This window comes from Balaenoptera ricei, chromosome 11 (genome assembly GCF_028023285.1).
Source record: "Balaenoptera ricei isolate mBalRic1 chromosome 11, mBalRic1.hap2, whole genome shotgun sequence".
Taxonomy (NCBI): domain Eukaryota; kingdom Metazoa; phylum Chordata; class Mammalia; order Artiodactyla; family Balaenopteridae; genus Balaenoptera; species Balaenoptera ricei.
In genome coordinates, this window is record NC_082649.1 from 75,130,687 (window position 1) to 75,148,888 (window position 18,202).

General features: G+C 36.2%; 1 protein-coding gene across 1 annotated transcript; it reads right to left on the bottom strand.

The window, feature by feature from the left end:
* Nucleotides 1-735: 735 nt before the first annotated feature.
* On the bottom strand, nt 736-18,199 carry ARF4 (ADP ribosylation factor 4). Its single transcript, XM_059939972.1, has 6 exons — nt 17,797-18,199; nt 10,540-10,620; nt 9,982-10,091; nt 5,142-5,213; nt 3,493-3,618; nt 736-1,697 (listed from the first exon to the last, which is right to left on the bottom strand). The coding sequence occupies exons 1-6, from the start codon at nt 17,861-17,863 to the stop codon at nt 1,611-1,613; spliced, it is 543 nt and encodes a 180-aa protein (XP_059795955.1). The 5' UTR covers nt 17,864-18,199; the 3' UTR covers nt 736-1,610.
* Nucleotides 18,200-18,202: the final 3 nt, after the last annotated feature.

Here is an 18,202-nt window from a genome sequence, read left to right on the forward strand (position 1 = left end):
ACTACTTAATTCTAAATTCTTTTCGCTTTGTCTAGTATTTTGTTTTGTTTTGTTTACAATTCAAATATACACATTATTTTACAAGCATGTATTGGTTTTGAAAACAAGATTCCAATCCATAAATTTATCTAAATCTAAGCCATTAATAATCATAAAAATGCAAGGTTTATGAAATACATAAAACGTTAGATTATAGACAAAAACTAAGTTACTCATAAGGTTACCAAGTTGAGTGCTTAAGAAATTAACATGTAATTCATGAGGTACTACCCTATGACAAAGATTTAGTCACTTTCTGCAGAAGTTCTGAAAATTTGTGAAGCTAAAAAAGAAAAGTGTTTGTGAACTTTGTTCTCCTACATAGGAGAGCAGCATCACTAACAGTCTATGTATTATGAGATACAAACAACACTTGAATTTTTTTTAAACGAATGTTAGCTGTGAAACAAACACATGCATACATACTTTGGGAGCAGTTCATTTTATTACAGCTTTTTACTCTTGATCTGACTTTAGAAAATGTACAGCATCAAAATGGTATTTTATCAAAGAAAACTAAATTCTTGAAATTGCTCCTCACTCTGTTACACACATGATAGCAACCCACATTTTATTTCCAATTCAAACAATAAATAAACTCACTGGGATCTGTATTATTGTTCACAGTATGTAATATATGCAAATCAACTAAAAAATCTATTTCAAACATCTTCAAGACAAGAAAAACAAACACCATTACATGTTTTATCATTTTATTAGGAATAATTCCAAATGGGTTATGAAGAAAACTTATTCATTGAGTCTGATGAGTTTTCCAAAACTCTTAATGAAGACATGTTCACCAACAAACAATAAAACATCAGGAGAACTATCATATACTGGGAAAAGAGTCAGGCTGATACCAAAAGCAACATGCAACATAAAAAAGATACAATATAAAGGAAGACAATCTGCTGAGTATTAAAAATCATCTCAATATGAACTCTTTGCAACTAGCACAGAACTAATTAGCTATCAAATCCAAACCACACCAAGGTAAGCTTGGCTGATGGAAGCCAGGAGTTAATAATGGGAGGGAAATATAAGTTCCTCAGTGCAAAAGATCTGAATAGTGTTTTGGAGCATTTCCCTGGCTGGTACAAGCAGTATTTAAAAATCTTTTTTGGCAAGGGGGAAAAATAAATACAAATGGAATGCTACATTTTTTAAATCAGCAGACTGTCCCAGGAATGATAAAGGTATCAGTAAAGTAACAAGGGGATAACTTTAAAACATTATTTGTTGTGGGCTCAAAAAAACATTCAAAATGGATTTATTTAAAGGTGTCACATTAGCTATGTCCAGGCATTTAGGCTTAAGGGAAGTAAAATTAAAAGAGGACACTTTTTTTTCCCCAAGTTAAGAGAATCTCTTTAAAACCAAGCATATTGCTAAATGGCAACATTATACTTGGTAAACAATAATTGGCAACAAAATAAGTTTAAACGCTGTAATATTCTGCCCAAACCAGTCCCACATACTGTTTAATAACCAAGATGCAAACTAATTTTGTTGTAACAAGCCTAGACCAATTCTATCAAACATGTCCTTGGTTAGATATCCAGTTTCATTTAACGTTTTGAAAGCTCATTTGACAGCCAGTCAAGTCCCTCATACAGACCGGTTCCTTGTGTAGCACAAGTGGCTTGAACATACCACTGTAAAGAAAGGACAGACAACAAGAAAACACTTGATTAATATAACCAGTGTTTAAAATTCCTTACTCAGAAAATTATTTTCCAGAGGTATTAGTGAGCAGGTGCCATAAATGTATAGAGAAAAAGGAAAAATACATAAAGCCATAGGAACTAAAGTTGTAAATGTGTTAAAAGTATATTTCACAAATGATTAATTTTATATTTAATGATCTCAGTAACTGTATAGATTAGAACTGTTCTCCTACCTCTTGCTTCTCACAAAACTCTTCTCATGTCTAAAGCTACTACTACCCATTCATTACATTTAACCAACTACTACTTAATCTGAAAAGAAAATTCATGGGAAGATTAGTAACTAATAAACTACCCACTTGGTCCTTATGATGCTCTTGTTTCCCACAAAACTAAGTTCAGAGTAGAAGAGGCAAAATTTTGAAAGAGTAGGGATTATTGATATTTTAGAGGCAAGCTTTTTCGGGAATTTCACTGTCTTTAGTCTCATGTACCCCCCACCCCCCAAAGTTCCAATCTTTAAAATGTTTATGAATATTATCTTCAGTAACTGTATGAAATGCCATGAAAAGTTTCAAGTACCAAGAAAAAGACCTAGAAAGCAATTTAATTACCTTTCAGGGATGGTTTATTAATTTTCTTTACTGACCAGTTTTATTTTGCCTTAAAATAAAGACCTTGCTTTAATGTTGCAAAGTCACTTCAAGTCTACCATATGCTGCCAATTATTACTTTAATACCAAAGACCCCAATAACCTAGAAGGCTGGGAAAAAGGCATGAATTCATATCTTCACAGCATGGAAAACTGCATCATTTACAGTCTGTCTTACTTAAACTGGGCTGGGACACCTTAAACACTGTATACAGTTATTGCCACACCACAGTTTCATCTTGTTGACAAGTTAATGAAAAACTACTGTAAAACACAAACCACAATAATAGTTTGTGATATCATCTTTATAAATAAAACAGTATATTGTATTTTGCCAATATTTAAACCACTGATCTCAAATGATAAAGCTATTGGAGAGCAAGTAGATATTTTTTATAATTTTAAACTCAAAACTTGTTTAACATCATAATTACAGGTCCCTCCACAAGCTCTCAGTGCTACCACGCAGCTCTCAGTGCTACCACGCACACAGTATAAAATATTATCTAAAATATGGCTGCTAAATATTGCAGTTTCAATAAGAAAACCCAATTACAAAATATCTGCTGCAGAGTTATATAAAAGATAAAATTTAAATTGACTATCAATAACCTTTAGATATTACAATTCTCATACAGTACAGTTATTCACATCTTTATCAGTACTAATCATTTTGAGGATAATGTTAACAAAAGTCAAATGAAATAAAGATATTTAAAACCTTCGGATCCTTAAAGGATATGTATTAAAAAGTTTAAAAATGGAGAAGATATCAATGTACTTTAAAGTTGAATACAACATTTACAAAGGTTTGAAATAAAGCCTGAAAGGGCTCATTTTTATATAAGTAAGAGTCTCTTATTGTAGTGTTTTTTGTTTTTGGCTGTGCTGCCAGGCATGCGGGATCTTAGTTCCCCAGCCAGGGATCGAACTCGTGCCCCCTGCATTGGAAACGCAGAGTCTTAACCACTGGACTGCCAGGGAAGTCCCTGTAGTTTTTTAAATGATGTGCTCATCATCTATTTCAAAGGGGACAATTAACTAATAAATGTTTAATCTAAATATCAGCTTAAACAATTATCCTATTAATCTAATAGTCAGGAGGTTAATATGAAACTCCAAATACTTACTGTTCTGTTACGAAGAGACTGAAGACCTAATTTATCTGTCATTTCACTAATGGCCATAGCATTCGGCAAATCCTGTTTGTTTGCAAAAAGCAGCAACACAGCATCTCGCAACTCATCTTCCTGAAGCTGAAAATAAAGACATTAACAACTACCAAACTGGAATCCAATTATTGTAACAAACTAAGTAAAACAGGCTTCCTACGTATATACATCATTTATTCAACATTAAATACATTATCAAACATCAAATCAATAATCATACACCCTCAAGTAAAGCAAAACTATTTTCCAAGTCAATCATCCTACACTCCATTAGGGTAAATCATTCATTCAGTCTTGATGATCATCCATGGAGGGTCAGGATTGGCAAGGACAAGAAACACACATGGGAATAAACATTTATGGCAGGATCTTATGGTACTCAGTAGTAAACATATTTAGACGATGATTCTTTTTGGACTTTTATCCTTTCCAGCCAGTTGGATCAAACGACAGTGGGAAAACAATATAGTGATTAGGGCATTAGTAGTATCATGCAAAATACAAGAATAATACCAAGAGCAGAAGCCAGTGGAAATGAGATACTCATATATGACACAACACTTGAAAACTTATGCTAAGTGAAAAGAAACAAAAAGTTTAAAAAGGTAACAAAAGACCACACATTGTATGCGGGCAGGGTAGAATGGGGGAAGGAATGGGAAACAAATGCTAATAGTTATACGATTTCTTTTTGGAGGTGATGAAAATGTTCTAAAATTCAATTGTAATGATTGTACAATTTTGTATACTAGAAACCACTGACTTGTACATTTCAAATGAGTGAAGTTATGGTATGTGACCTATATCTCAATAAAGCTGTTTACAAAAAAAAAAAAAAAAGAGTAGAAGGGGTAATAGTTAACTGAGACAAAAAAAGCACCAGTTACACACATACTGGCACAATGGTTTTACAAACTGCACTCCAGTCTTAGGACCACTGAATGAGAATATTTCAGTAAATATTTTACACCTACAAGTCTGAAACCATGACAACATTCCTCTAGCAAAGTTCCTCAACAATTTCCCCCCTCAGGATTTTTAACAGTATGAACATATGAAAACATTTATCCAATATTTGGCAAGGCCAAAATGCCACCATCAAACAAAATGCTACATGCCTTTGGTGGAATTCTTTTATCATGGTTGCTATTACAAAACATTTTGAAGTATATTTTATAGGTATAGTATAGCGAAAACTGAACCCAATGACCTTGGGAACAAGGGATTTGAACCAGGATTCCTAGGTCACAAAAGCTTCAAAACTGGAGATTTTATAACTAGAAAATAAAAGACTGGACTAAAGTAAACATCCTCAACCGGAGATATGCATCAAAATCACGCATGGAGCATTCTACAAACAAACTGGGCCTTCCTCCCAACTTACTGAAGTAACTACTCATCCATCAGTTTTTTTAAAAGCTCTACAGAAGATTTTTATGTGCAGTCTTAAGAACCTGTGATAATATATAGTTCCTCAAGGTTCTTTCTAGCTCTAAAAAGTTGATTTATGTAATCAAATTACAGTTAAAATGTACCAACCACTAATACCACCACTGTCACCCAGAAAAACACATCTTGGAAATGGTAAATTTAAAAACTATTCTCACCATTTTCTGCAGCTCTTCTGCTCCTTCCTGAATTCTTTCACGATCATTGCTATCTACCACAAAAATAAGACCCTGAAATAAATTAAAAGTTAAATTTAAAGCACACACTAAATATGAAACCTAAGTATATAGGCAGCAAAACCATATCAAGAGTTAATAACATGTTAGGAAGAAAGTCTCCTTACAAAAAAAAAAAAAAAAAGGAAAGACAGGGCATTACAGATTTGAGCACTATTTGTGATTTTAACTTATCAATGTTATTTCCAAAAAAAAAATCTACCTCTTAACAACTGATCACTTTTTTCAACTACACTAAGAAGAATAAATTCTATCCCTTTCCCCTACCCTTGCACATTTAAATGCAGGTAAGTGGAAGTAACAAAATGGCCACAAAGTGGGCACAAAATGAAAAAGAACAATCCACAGATCCTAAGGATTCATGAATTTACTAACTGAATTACCTTATTCAAAAGCATGCACAAAATGAAACTAAAAAAAGAAGCGGAAGGAGTGCACTACAGTAGCTTTTATACAGTTCATCAGGAAAAGAGAGTCTTGCTCTAGAATGCTGCCTGCCAGCTCTAGAATCAGAAGAAAGTCGTCAGCAAAATATATTAAGAAAAATTCAAGGCTGACTTGATCGAATAAGAAATTCTTAACAAAAAGGAAGGTAGTAACCATTCTTAAAGATATTCAAATATTAGAATTTTATACTACAAAAGAAGTGGAATTGGGAAGGAATTAGTTGAATTAAGACTCTTCCAAAAACTTTCAAATGGGAAAGTATAAAATTTTCAGTTAGAGAGAGACAGGGAAGATTAATTTTATAGCTTTGTTAAAATCTATTCCTATTACACTAAAGTATATTCTTTAGTATATACACTAAAGTATTATTCTTTTCCCCACAACCCTGACCCCTAAAGTATTTTTAATCATTTGTCACTTTATCATAAACCGTGTTGTGCCACTACTGATTTGTGTAAATCACCAGATTAAATCCACTGAGGGATTAATCCCCTCAGTATGACCATAGTACTGAGCTTGCCAGGGTACTTAATAATTATTTTAGGCTACAGTCATTAAATGACATAATTTCTTTTGGTCTAAAAAACTTCAAACCCATTTCCTTTATCTCTGCAGGAAATCATAATTTTAAACATCCTATCCTTTGAAAAAAATTTTGGTGCTTTCAGAGCTAGTGTGGCATAGTGGGAAGATACCAAATTCAATGCTTATTAGTTATATAAATTACCTAATCCTTGAACATGCCTCTTCTTCTATAAAATAAAATACCACCAATTTTTTAAGCCTATTTTTAAACATAATCATAGAGGTATAAAAGAATCAAGCATTGTCCTTAGCATATCACGGGCGTTTAGTAAATGTCTCCTCCTTTTCCTCCTATCCCCAAAACCACTCCTATTTAGAACCTACTTCTCTAGAAGAGGTAAGGCCTCTAAAAGGGATCGAATTTTATCTAGACTACTAACAATCCATTTTTATTGTTTTAAAATGCAAATAACACTGTCAGTCCCAAAGTAACATTATTGAGAGGGAGGATTATTTGAGAAATAAATTCTAAGTTATTCACTTCCTGGGACAGCACAGAATCAAGAGTGTAGAAAAGCTAGGATTCTAAAGATAGCTACTCTAAGAAAAGATTACTTAAAAGGCCAAATATTTAGAACAGGAAAATAATTTGAATTATATAATGAGGTAAGAGGAATTTACTATAATAAACACTGTGTCCTGAATTGCTAATAAAAGTTAGAAGCATGGTTAAATGGAATAATTAGTTTCTTTTAAATTTTATAGCTAAAAGAACTGATCATGAATGCTGCAAAAGACAGCTTTAATAGCTTAGCTGTGATTACATCAGGCAACCTTGATGTAAAGCTTTCTCCAGCAGCCTTGAAGTCCCTAGGAAGTACTTGGATTTCTGTGGGGTTTTGTTTTAAGATTTTTTTTGTTTTTAAATTTGGACCATTTTTAAAGTCTTTATTGAATTTGTTACAATATTGCTTCTGTTTTATGTTTTGGTTCCTTGGCCGTGAGGCATATGGGATCTTAGCTCCCTGACCAGGGGATGAACCTGCACCCCCTGTATTGGAAGGCAAAGTCTTAACCACTGGACCGCCAGGGAAGTCCCAGAAGTACTTGGACTTTTGATTCTAAGGTGGTCCACAGAGGCCAGGAATGGGTCTAATTGCAAGTTAAAGTAAATTAAAAAGCATTCTAAACAAGTCTAGGGATAAGAGCAGGGTTACCCTTGGTCAAGAATTAAAGGCTTAAAGATAAAAACATGGAAACAACCTATATGCCCATTGACAGATGAATGGATAAAGATGCAGTGCATATATACAATGGAATATTACTCAGCCATAAAAAAAGAATGAAATAATGCCATCTGCAGCAACATGGACGGACCCAGAGATTATCTTACTAAGCAAAGTCACAAAGAGAAAGACAAATACCATATGATATCACTTATATGTGGAATCTAAAATACGACACAAATGAACATATCTACGAAACAGAAACAGACTCACAGACATAGAGAACAAACTTGTGGTTGCCAAGGGGGAGGAGGAATGGGGGAGGGAAGGATTGGGAGTTGGGATTAGCAGATGCAAAATAGTATACATAGGATGGATAAACAAGGTCCTACTGTATAGCACAGGGAACTATACTCAATGTCCTGTGATAAACCATAATGGAAAAGAATATGAAAAAGAATACATATATGTATAACTGAGTCACTCTGCTGTACAGCAGAAATTAACACACTGTAAATCAACTACACTTCAATAAAATTTTTAAAAATAAAATAAAAAGAATTACAGGCTTAGGATTAGCAGTTTTACTTCATAACTAAATGTATTTAAAAAGCATGTTCCCTAAGTGAAATGCCTATGACTTACTTTAAAATAATCCAAAAGGTGAAATACATTATAAAGGAGTACCGATTAAAGAATACTGGCCATATCCTAATAACTGAAGTTGGGTAATATCAATAGATACTGGGAGTTTATTATGCTATTCTCTACATTTGTATACATTCAAAAATTTCCATAGTAAAGTTTTTAAAAACATGTACCTCATATCAAAACATCTTTTCTAACCACAGCTATGTTAATGAACAGAAACATTTTAATTTTTAAATAAAAAAGTATGCCACTTACTTAACATGACATGCTACTTAAACCTGGTTGTTCCAGCCACTCACCTAGGGTATTCACTGCCACCCGGTGGCAATAAACCTCACTTGTCTACAATGTTATAAGAGCTGGAGATCAAGAATGACATCTGGGGCTTGCCTGGTGGCGCAGTGGTTGGGGGTCCGCCTGCCAGTGCAGGGGACGTGGGTTCGAGCCCTGGCCCGGGCAGATTCCACATGCCGCGGAGCGGCTGGGCCTGTGCGCCACAACTACTGAAGCCTGTGCGCCGTGCTCCACAATAAGAGAAGCCACTGCAATGAGAAGCCCGCGCACTGCAACGAAGACCCAACGCAGCCAAAAATAAAAGTAAATAAAACAAATTTATAAAAAAAAAAAAGAATGACATCTGTACATCTTAAACATATGAAGTGCTTCTAACATCATACATTATTTTTAAAAAATTTTATCAACTCCAGTAGTAAACAAAAAATAATAAGAAACCTTTCATGTGGTAGAAAACACCAGAGTTGGGACCTACTTGAATAAAAAATGTAAAACAAGAACCAGCTCTCCACTCTTAATTAAGTCATTCCAAGCTTCAGTTTACTCATATATAAGAGTTAGACTACCACAGTAGTTCTCAAGAGGGAGCAATTTTGTCCCCAGGAAATATTTTGCAATACGTGGAGACATTTTTGGTTGTTGCAACTGGATTGGGTGGGGGAGACTACTACTGGCAACTAGTGTGTGAAGGCCAAGAATGCTGCTAAGCATCGTACAATGCAAAGGAGAGCCCTCCCCTCACTCAATGACAAAGAATTAACCAGTCTGAAATGTCAACGCTGCTGCTGTTGAAAAACCCTGTACTAGAGCCTTGCTATTCAAAGTAAGGTCCCAAACCAGCAACATCAGCACCACCACCCGAGAACTTGCTAGAGATGAAGAATCTCAGGCCTTACTCAGCCAGGTCCCACTGAATTGATCTGTATTTTAACAAATACCCAGGTGATTCATATGCAGATTAACATCTGAGAAACACTACTGATGTCTAGTTTATATCCCCAGAGATTCTGATTCAAGTGGTCAGGTGTTATGATCAGGACTTTGGGACTTTTAAAACTCCCCAGGTAATTTTAATGTGCAGTCAAATTTGAGAATGCCTGCTCTACAGGATCACTAAGGTCGCTACCATGCCAGCATTATACATACTACATGATAATATAAAAATCATGTACAAATCAACAGAGCAGGTCTACCTTAATATATTTTTTCTTAATGTATTTTAATAAAGTAAACACTTAACTGGGTGAAATGAAGGGCTATTAATTGTATTACATTCATTTAAAACTACAATGACAGAAAGTTATACAGATCTTACTTCCTAAACTAAGAATGAAACCAATAGAACTACTGATGAAACATCTAATTCAACCCTGAGAACCACCCCACCCCATCTTCCAAAATATTACTATGATAATTATGTAACTCTTCTACCCTAGGTAATTTAGCCTACAAAGGCATGAATGAGAGAGTCCACTGAAGAACATGGAAGTAGTGATAAGAAGAATGCCAACTCATGGAGTAAACACCAATATCCAAGTAAACAGTATATATTAACATAAATTTTGGAGCATGAAACATATAAAGAAAAGTTATAAAAATGTATAGCATTCCTAACTTACCTGGGTATTTTGGAAGTAATGCCTCCAGAGAGGCCTAATTTTATCTTGACCACCAACATCCCATACTGTGAAACAAATGTTCTTATATTCTACTGTTTCCACATTAAAACCTATAGAGGAAAAAAAAAAAAAAAGTTTGCTGTGCACAATGTCATTCAGAAAATAAACCCCTTTATTGTAGAATTCTCCCAGAATTGCTTTTTTTTTAAGTCCTAATAGATAATCAACAAACGTAAATACCCAAGACAGTTACAATGATGGCTATATGTCATTGTATATTTGTCCAAACCCAAAGAATGTAGGACAACCCTAAGGTATATGGACTTTGGGTGATTACGATGTGTCAATGTAGGTTCATCTACTGAGTGATGCTGACAATGGAGGATGCTATGCACGTGTTGGGGGAGTGGATATATGGGAAATCTCTGTAGTTTCCTTTCAATTTTTCTGTGAACCAAAAACTACTCTGAAAAAAAATAGTCAGAATTAAACTATATTCTATTTCACTTTATAATACATTATTATGATATAAATTAAAATCACTGTAAACTTTCTTACCAATGGTAGGAATGGTGGTGACTATCTCTCCTAACTTCAGTTTATACAGAATGGTCGTCTTGCCAGCAGCATCCAACCCAACTAGAAAAAGACATTTCAGATTTTAAATCTAGACCAAAAGCACACACTAAGAAACAATTTTACAACAAATTTTTATTTTGAAAGCAAAAGCTGAGTGGTCAAGGCACAAATGAGTTAGAAATGAAATCACCTCATTTCTGATTCCCAAAGGCAACACCTCCTACAAAAGCCTTTCCATTTTTCTTTTTAGACCTAGAGAGACAGCACAAGGTCTAATCTCAAGATCTGCTTTGCCACACAATAGCTGAATGGCTTTAAACAAATCACTTTAGGAAAGAGGCCAGAGAAATCAGCTATAAAATAAGGGGACCAGATCAAGTAATCTAAGATCTCTTCCAATTCAAGTCCTCATTAATTCTATGACCTACTACCATTTTTAAAAACACACATTATAAGTTGAATCAGAGAACACATAAGAACAAATTAAGAACTATCTTTAAGATTCAAAAACTCAATTTCTTTTAATATAACAAGCAAATTTTAGGTAAAAGGTCTTGATGCTAGGGGAAAAAATATATATGTAACAAAGGAAGATGAGGCCAATTTTACCCCTACCTAAATCCATTTCAACATCAAATGTGCCGAAATGATAACAAAAGACTGGTTAATTTGGGTTGTAAAGAAGGCCTTGTCATATTCATCTCCAATATAATGTCTAAATTCTTAAAATAATTCCTTTGAGGCAGGCAGATATAAGTAGGGAGGAATGTACTTGTTTCCAAAAAAAAAAAAAAAATCCATACTACAACAAGAAGGTGTAGAAGAGGGTGAAGAGCAAATTAAATGTTTATGAATCTCTGAAAAGCTGCATATTCTACATTGTTTGCTAAAGCCTTCATAAATGGAAGGTCAATATCTAAAAACCTCACTGATTATTGGTCTAAGGATATCACATTTGGCCACCTAGATTAATGCTACCACAGATTTTGAAATCAATTCAACCGAGTATTGATTTAAGCAAGGATAGTTTTTCGTGTTTTTTTTTGTTTGTTTGTTTTTTAAGGATAGTTTTTTTGTTGTTGTTTAGTATTTATATCAGAGCATGACTTAGCACAGGAAACCCATGCTTAAAAAAAAAAAGATCTCCCTGGAGACTCAGGCATTTTATGCTTTCTTACTCTATCCTCTAATCAAACTCTGTTCCCCACTTCTTCATACTGAGATTGTTTATTCTGTCCAAAATACTATGACACTTACTAGTCAGAACGAGCAGCCCCCTCACTCATGGGCATAAGAAAAACCAACTGTTAACAGGAACTGTTTTATGCTTTAACTACGGAACAGAAGAGTAAACATATCAGAAAACATAATTCTAAAAAATATACAAAGAAACAAAAGCAGCTACCTTAGAGTTTGGCATCTTCAATAAAAATACAGAATATGAGGAGGTGAAAAACAGGATCTTTTCATTGTTAGAAAAAGCTAAGTGTCTTGAGAGCCTAAGTCCTCCTCAGGAGATTTTGATCAAATTTTAAAATAAAGCAAAATTCACCTTTAGCTAAGTCCAAATACCATTAGCCCAGGTAGGAAGAACTGAAACTAAAATAATGATTAGAAAAAACACTTGCATTAAGTTTTGAGAACTATGGTACACACCAGTCCTCACTGGTGGTCCAACTTGACCTCAGACCTTAGTTTAAAAACAACGTAGGGCTTCCCTGGTGGCACAGTGCTTAAGAATCCGCCTGCCAATGCAGGGGACACAGGTTCGAGCCCTGGTGCAGGAAGATCTCACATGCCGTGGAGCAACTAAGCCTGTGCGCCACGACTACTTAGCCCACAAGTCACAACTACTGAAGTCCACGCTCCACAACAAGAGAAGCCACCACAATGAGAAGCCTGCGCACCACAACGAAGAGTAGCCCCCGCTCGCCGCAACTAGAAAAAGCCCGTGAGCAGCAACGAAGACCCAACGTAGCCATAAATAAGTAAGTAAGTAAGTAAATAAATAAATAAATAAATAAAAGTGTTGTATAAATGCAAACCAGAAGTTTTTTTTAAGGTATTTCTATTGTGAGATTTAAGATGCACAAATTAATGTATATCATCACTCATTATATAGTTCCTCACTCAAAAACATGTTGGTCTAACAATTCCGTACCCCTTTAGTGATTTCTTAAGTATGTATTTCCTTAATGTTGCAATATTTGGCAATGAAATTTCTCCACAAAATGAAACTATAACCAATTCTCAAGTAGCCAAGATAAGACTCTAATCTGTACAGTCCAGTAATGTCCTCCCCTCCCTCTCACCCTCATAAACAAGTCACTGTTTTGAAAGATATACTGGAATTACTTGTTCTCCTTGACTGGACCTGCACTTTGACCAAAGTGTTAAAAGCAGCAAAACTTTCCCCAAAATCTTTGCCGATCATTAAAAAGTATGTCTACCAAATTATGGCAGCAAGAAATACTTATATTTTAAGTTTAAAAATTAGATTCCAATTATCTCATCTTGGGGAAAAAACCAAACACAGAAAAGAAAAAGACTGAGAAGAAAAAAGTATATTTTCAGTTAAGTTTCAGTTAGGATATTTTTCTTCATGTTTTGTTTATCTTTCAAATTTTCTACAAGGAAACTTGAAAAAAACTTCATAATAATTTTTCAATAATTAAAAATTGAGTGCTTATTGTGTTCCAAACACAATACTAGGTGATTCCATATATTTTGTAATTTAATTCTCACAATAACTCTCCATTTTTCAGATGCAAAATCTGAGGTTCAGAAACATCCCCAGAATCACAGGAGTAGTAAAACAGATTTTAAAACCCTAGGTCTTCTGGAGAAATTAGATCCATACATAGCTGTGGGAATGTAAAATGGTGTAGCTGCTCTGAGAAAGTTTGTCAGTTCCTCAATGTGTTAAACATAGTTAACAATGACCCAACAACCCTATTCCTAGCTTATCTACCCAAGAGAATTAAAAACATATGCCCACATAAAAACTTTTCATGAATGTTCACAGCAGCATAATTCATAAGAACCAAAAAGTGGAAACAACTACATTTCCATCAACTGATGAATGATAAACAAAATGTGGAATATATCCATACAACAGAATTACTATTCAGCCATAAAAAGGAATGAAATACTGATACATGTTATAATATGGATGAATCTTGAAAACACGCTAAGTGAAAGAAGCTAGACACTAAAGGCCATATATTGTATGATTCTGTTATATGAAATATCCTGAATAAACAAGCCCACAGAAACAGAAAGCAGAAAAGTGGTTGCAAGAGGGAGGGGTGAGGAGGGGAGTGACTGCTAAACGTGTGTGGGGTTTCTTTCTGGGCTGACGAAAATGTTCTAGAATTAAGACAGTGGTGGGAGTTCCCTGGTAGCCTAGTGGTTAGGATTACGGGCTTTCACTGCCCTGTGATCCAGGTGGATCCCCTGTCGGGGAACTGACATCCCGCAAGCCATGTGGTACCGGGGAGGGGGACAGTGGTAATGGTTACACAACTTTATGAATATACTAAAAACCACTGAACTGTACACTTTTAAGGATTAGTATGTGAATTACATCTCAATTTTTTAAAAATTAAAAACAAACAATCCTAGGTCTGATGCCAGAGCTCTCAAGTAGTATTCATATATTGCCATCCTGCCCTTAGGTTTTTTTGGTGGACACACACTATCTTAATATTTTACCTAATTCCTCAGAGGTTTGACCATCAAAACTGAAACTGAGGCTACCAGATGTACAGAAAAACTATAATGACCTTGAGTTTTGCTTCTACCTAACAGGTCAGGAATATCAGCACTTTGATCAATGTGTTAATTAACAGCAAATTATCAGTCTCTGATAGTCATACTTTATAACAATGCAGGAGGGTACACCTAAGGGTGGCTGTATCAACCTCTAATGGCATGAAGCTAAGGATTTTTGCCTTTTCTATTGTTTCCCTATATCACATAACTAATCAGAAGACCCGCCCCCTTTTTTAAAGGCTGGCAACTAAGTTTTCAACTAATGACCTAAGAAGATGGTCATCATGAACTAAGTCAAAAAGGACTACAATTTTGGAGAAATAAAAACCTCCTCTTAAAGGCTGAGAGTAAATATAACAAATATTAATAGTGGAATGGTAGAATGATAAGAAATTATCACTTTATTCTTTTTCATGTTTTCTAAATTTAACAAAAAGGACATTATTTTTAGAATCAGGACCAAAAATTTAAAATTAAATAGTAAATGTATTTATAAAATATGCTAGGAAAAAAGTATGAGACACCACTCACTTTAAAATATTGTTAGTATTTTTCAAATTGGCAAAAGATCCTTTCCTCCGGAACCTCTCTGGTCCCAAAAAGCCACAGTCACATGAAAGACAACACAAAACTACACTGGTATTAGCAATCTTTTCGAAAGCAATACTTCCTCAGCTTTTCAACAGGCAAGAACTTGCAAGTTCAAAGAGAGGAGAATTAATAATTCCTCTATAGAACATATTGTTTCAAATATAAACAAAATTTGGGGAGTCATTTACCAAAATTACATCTCATCACAGATATGGAGATCAGACTTAAAACAGGATAATGACGGACTACATGAGAAATCTAAGGTGAAAACTGGTCATCTTTGAATTTAAGCTCAATAATATCATTTACAAGATTTTTTTCTGTAAAACTACAAAAACTACAAAATTTCTGTCAATCTATAGTTTAAGTGATGTTACATTTGATACACTGTGTTGATTTTAAATTTTTTAATTAGGGAATTCCCTGGCGGTCCAGTGGTTAAGACTCCATGCTTCCAACACAAGGGACGCGGGTTTGACCCCTGGTCAGGGAACTAAGATCCCGCATGCCTCACAGCACGGCCAAAAAAAAAAATTTTTTTTAATTAGTTAACATAAGCTGCAACTTCAAACACCTTTTAAAATTATTTTAACTTTTAGGAAAGTGTGTACAAATAAAATTTAAAACTTCTCCAACAGTAATTTGGCAAACCAGATTCAGTAGCTAACTTCTATCTTTCAACAACATTTTAAAATGGTCACTGACTCAAGAAAGCATGAATTTTACCTAAGCCATACAAAGGGAAAGGAAGAACACATGCCTGTCAGAGAAAATTAATATGGAAAAAACAGTCATTAATTGGTAATTCTAAACTAGGATAGGGGCAGACACATTAGGAGTGATCTATTATATATGCTATCACTCATAAAGCTAGATATAAAAACCTAAGAATGATCAAACCTCCGAATCACCTATTTCACTATCCATACACATATTCCCCATATGGTTATACTTCCTTTGATGAGCTACCATAAAAGGTGACCTTGTGACTAAACTGTTTTTAATCAAGGAAACCTAATTATCCTGAGTTAAAGTGCAAAACAAGAATAGCAAACCTGAGTAATAAAACATTTAATGTGAATGAATAATTTCAAACCATGACTTCTATTCCCTGCACAAATGCACAAAGTTACTTTCCTTCTTCCATTTTCTATCAATCATTTCTGGGGAATAAGGGGGAGAAATGCTTCCCTAATATAGAAAATATATGAAAGTGCTTATAGCGTATATAATTCTACCTTTCTTCTCCCTCTGAGACTGTCAGCCATCACAAAAAACTAGTGGAATGAGAAACAACAAATTATTTACAAAAAATCTTAAGTAAAATATTACATATTACATTTCAAATATAACACACTACACTTCCAGGAACAGAACCATGTACTAGTTAATCTCTTTAAGGAACAGGCTGGAAATTCATTTAGCACAGTCCAAAGTTCTCCCAGTGACTTCAGATCCTTTTTTAGACGGTCGATTTTCAGGTACTTTTAAAGCGTAAATAATATGCTTACCCTGCTAAAATAATTTTTTCATAATTGAAATCTGACAAACTTTGAAAGAGAAAACATTTTGATTTATCTTTGTGAATGAATTATCAACAACTGTTTCATGGATTGTGAATAAGTTGCAATAAGAAAGTGAAAAAAGAAACAAATGTGCACACCCTTAATCTTCATATACCTTGAAATACTACGGAACCTTGCTTTGGGAAACTTTCAAATAAAACCTCCCCCCACTGCACTTCTCTAGAAAACAAGCTAATGAACCAACAAAATTCAATGTTTAAAGTTAGCGAGGCTCATTATAGCATTATTTAGGTCCATGGAGCTTAGCTGTGATGTAAAGACTACTCACAGTACTATGGGGGAGGCGTTGCTTACATCAAGTGACAAGCCCCTTCTCCCTCAGCAGAGCGGAAAACCGACCCTAAAAAGTAATTTTTAAAAAGTCCACTTTCCATAAGAATTTTTAAAAACACCCTTGTAATTACTGCTTAACAAGGCCTCCCTAAAATTATGCGTCAAGATGTTCACTTACTGAAAATTTGTCCCCGGCTTAAAAAAATTAGTTTCTAAGCTTTTTTTTTTTTTTCATTAAACTTTAGCCAGCTAGATAAAAATTACATAGTTTGAAAACCAAAGAGAGTAAACCAAATATATTTAGCCCTTGAGAGTGGCCAAAAGAAACATTCATGATAAACTCAGTTTTCAGGGACATTAATAAGGAAAAGAAAAAAATACGAGGCGGAACCCTGAGCGAAGCAAAGTTTAGCGAAGTGAGCGCTGAGGACTCCGGACTCTCCTGAAACCGTGGGTGCTCCCCTGCCACCGCACTGGGCCCGGTCACTTCCTGCTCCGGCCGGCTCCGGGCTCTCGGCGACCGCTCGCTCACACACCATTGGAGTGTGCACAGTGTGTACACGGGGCAGAAAGGGGGAGGAGGAAGGCTGGAATCGCTCGGCCTCCCTCCCGACCGCTGCCCACACCCGGGGAAGAGGGGAGCCAGACCGTACTCACAGAATGGGCCTCGCCAGTGTCTTTCGGGTTCGGCAAGATCCGACAGTTCGCTACTCTCACATCTCCGCCCAACTGTGTCGGGCTTTCAATAAGACCACGAAGAGAAAGCCAAACCCAGAAGGAGGAAACCTTGCCCGCGGCCCCGTTCCAGCCTCTTCGACAGATCTGGGGCGACAGCCCACCCTTCGCCCCATTGTTCCCCCTTAAGAATTCCTCCCGACCCCCAGCCCGCCGCCCCTCCCCCACCACAGCTGACGGGGGGGGGGGGGGGGGAAACAGGCCCCGAGGCCGCCCCAAGCGTGGAGACTTGGCCGCCCCACCAGGGCCTGGCCTCGTCCCTCGGCCCCTGACTCACCCATCAAAATGCGCATCTGCTTCTTGCCGAAGAGACGGGAGAAGAGGGAGGAGATGGTGAGGCCCATGGCGGTAGTGGCACTTGCGATGGGCAGGAGCAGAAGGGGTTTGGCGCGACCCCGAGCCTTTCACGCTCCCGGCAAACTCAGGGAGGAAAGAGGAGCCGAGGGCCGCAGGGACGGCTCGCCAGCCGGTGTGTAGGACGGAGCTCCCCTCCGGGACAGGAATTAGCGGGGTGATGACCTGCTTGACGACTGGCGGGGCAGCTCCGGCTCTGGCGTTAAATCTTCGGCTGTGCCACGTCACGCGGCAGCCGCGGCGACTCCGGCAGCGGCCCGGCCCCTCCAACGCGGACAGAATCGCGTCACCGCCGCCCCATCCCCCTGCGCTTCCGGCGCTGCCTGAAC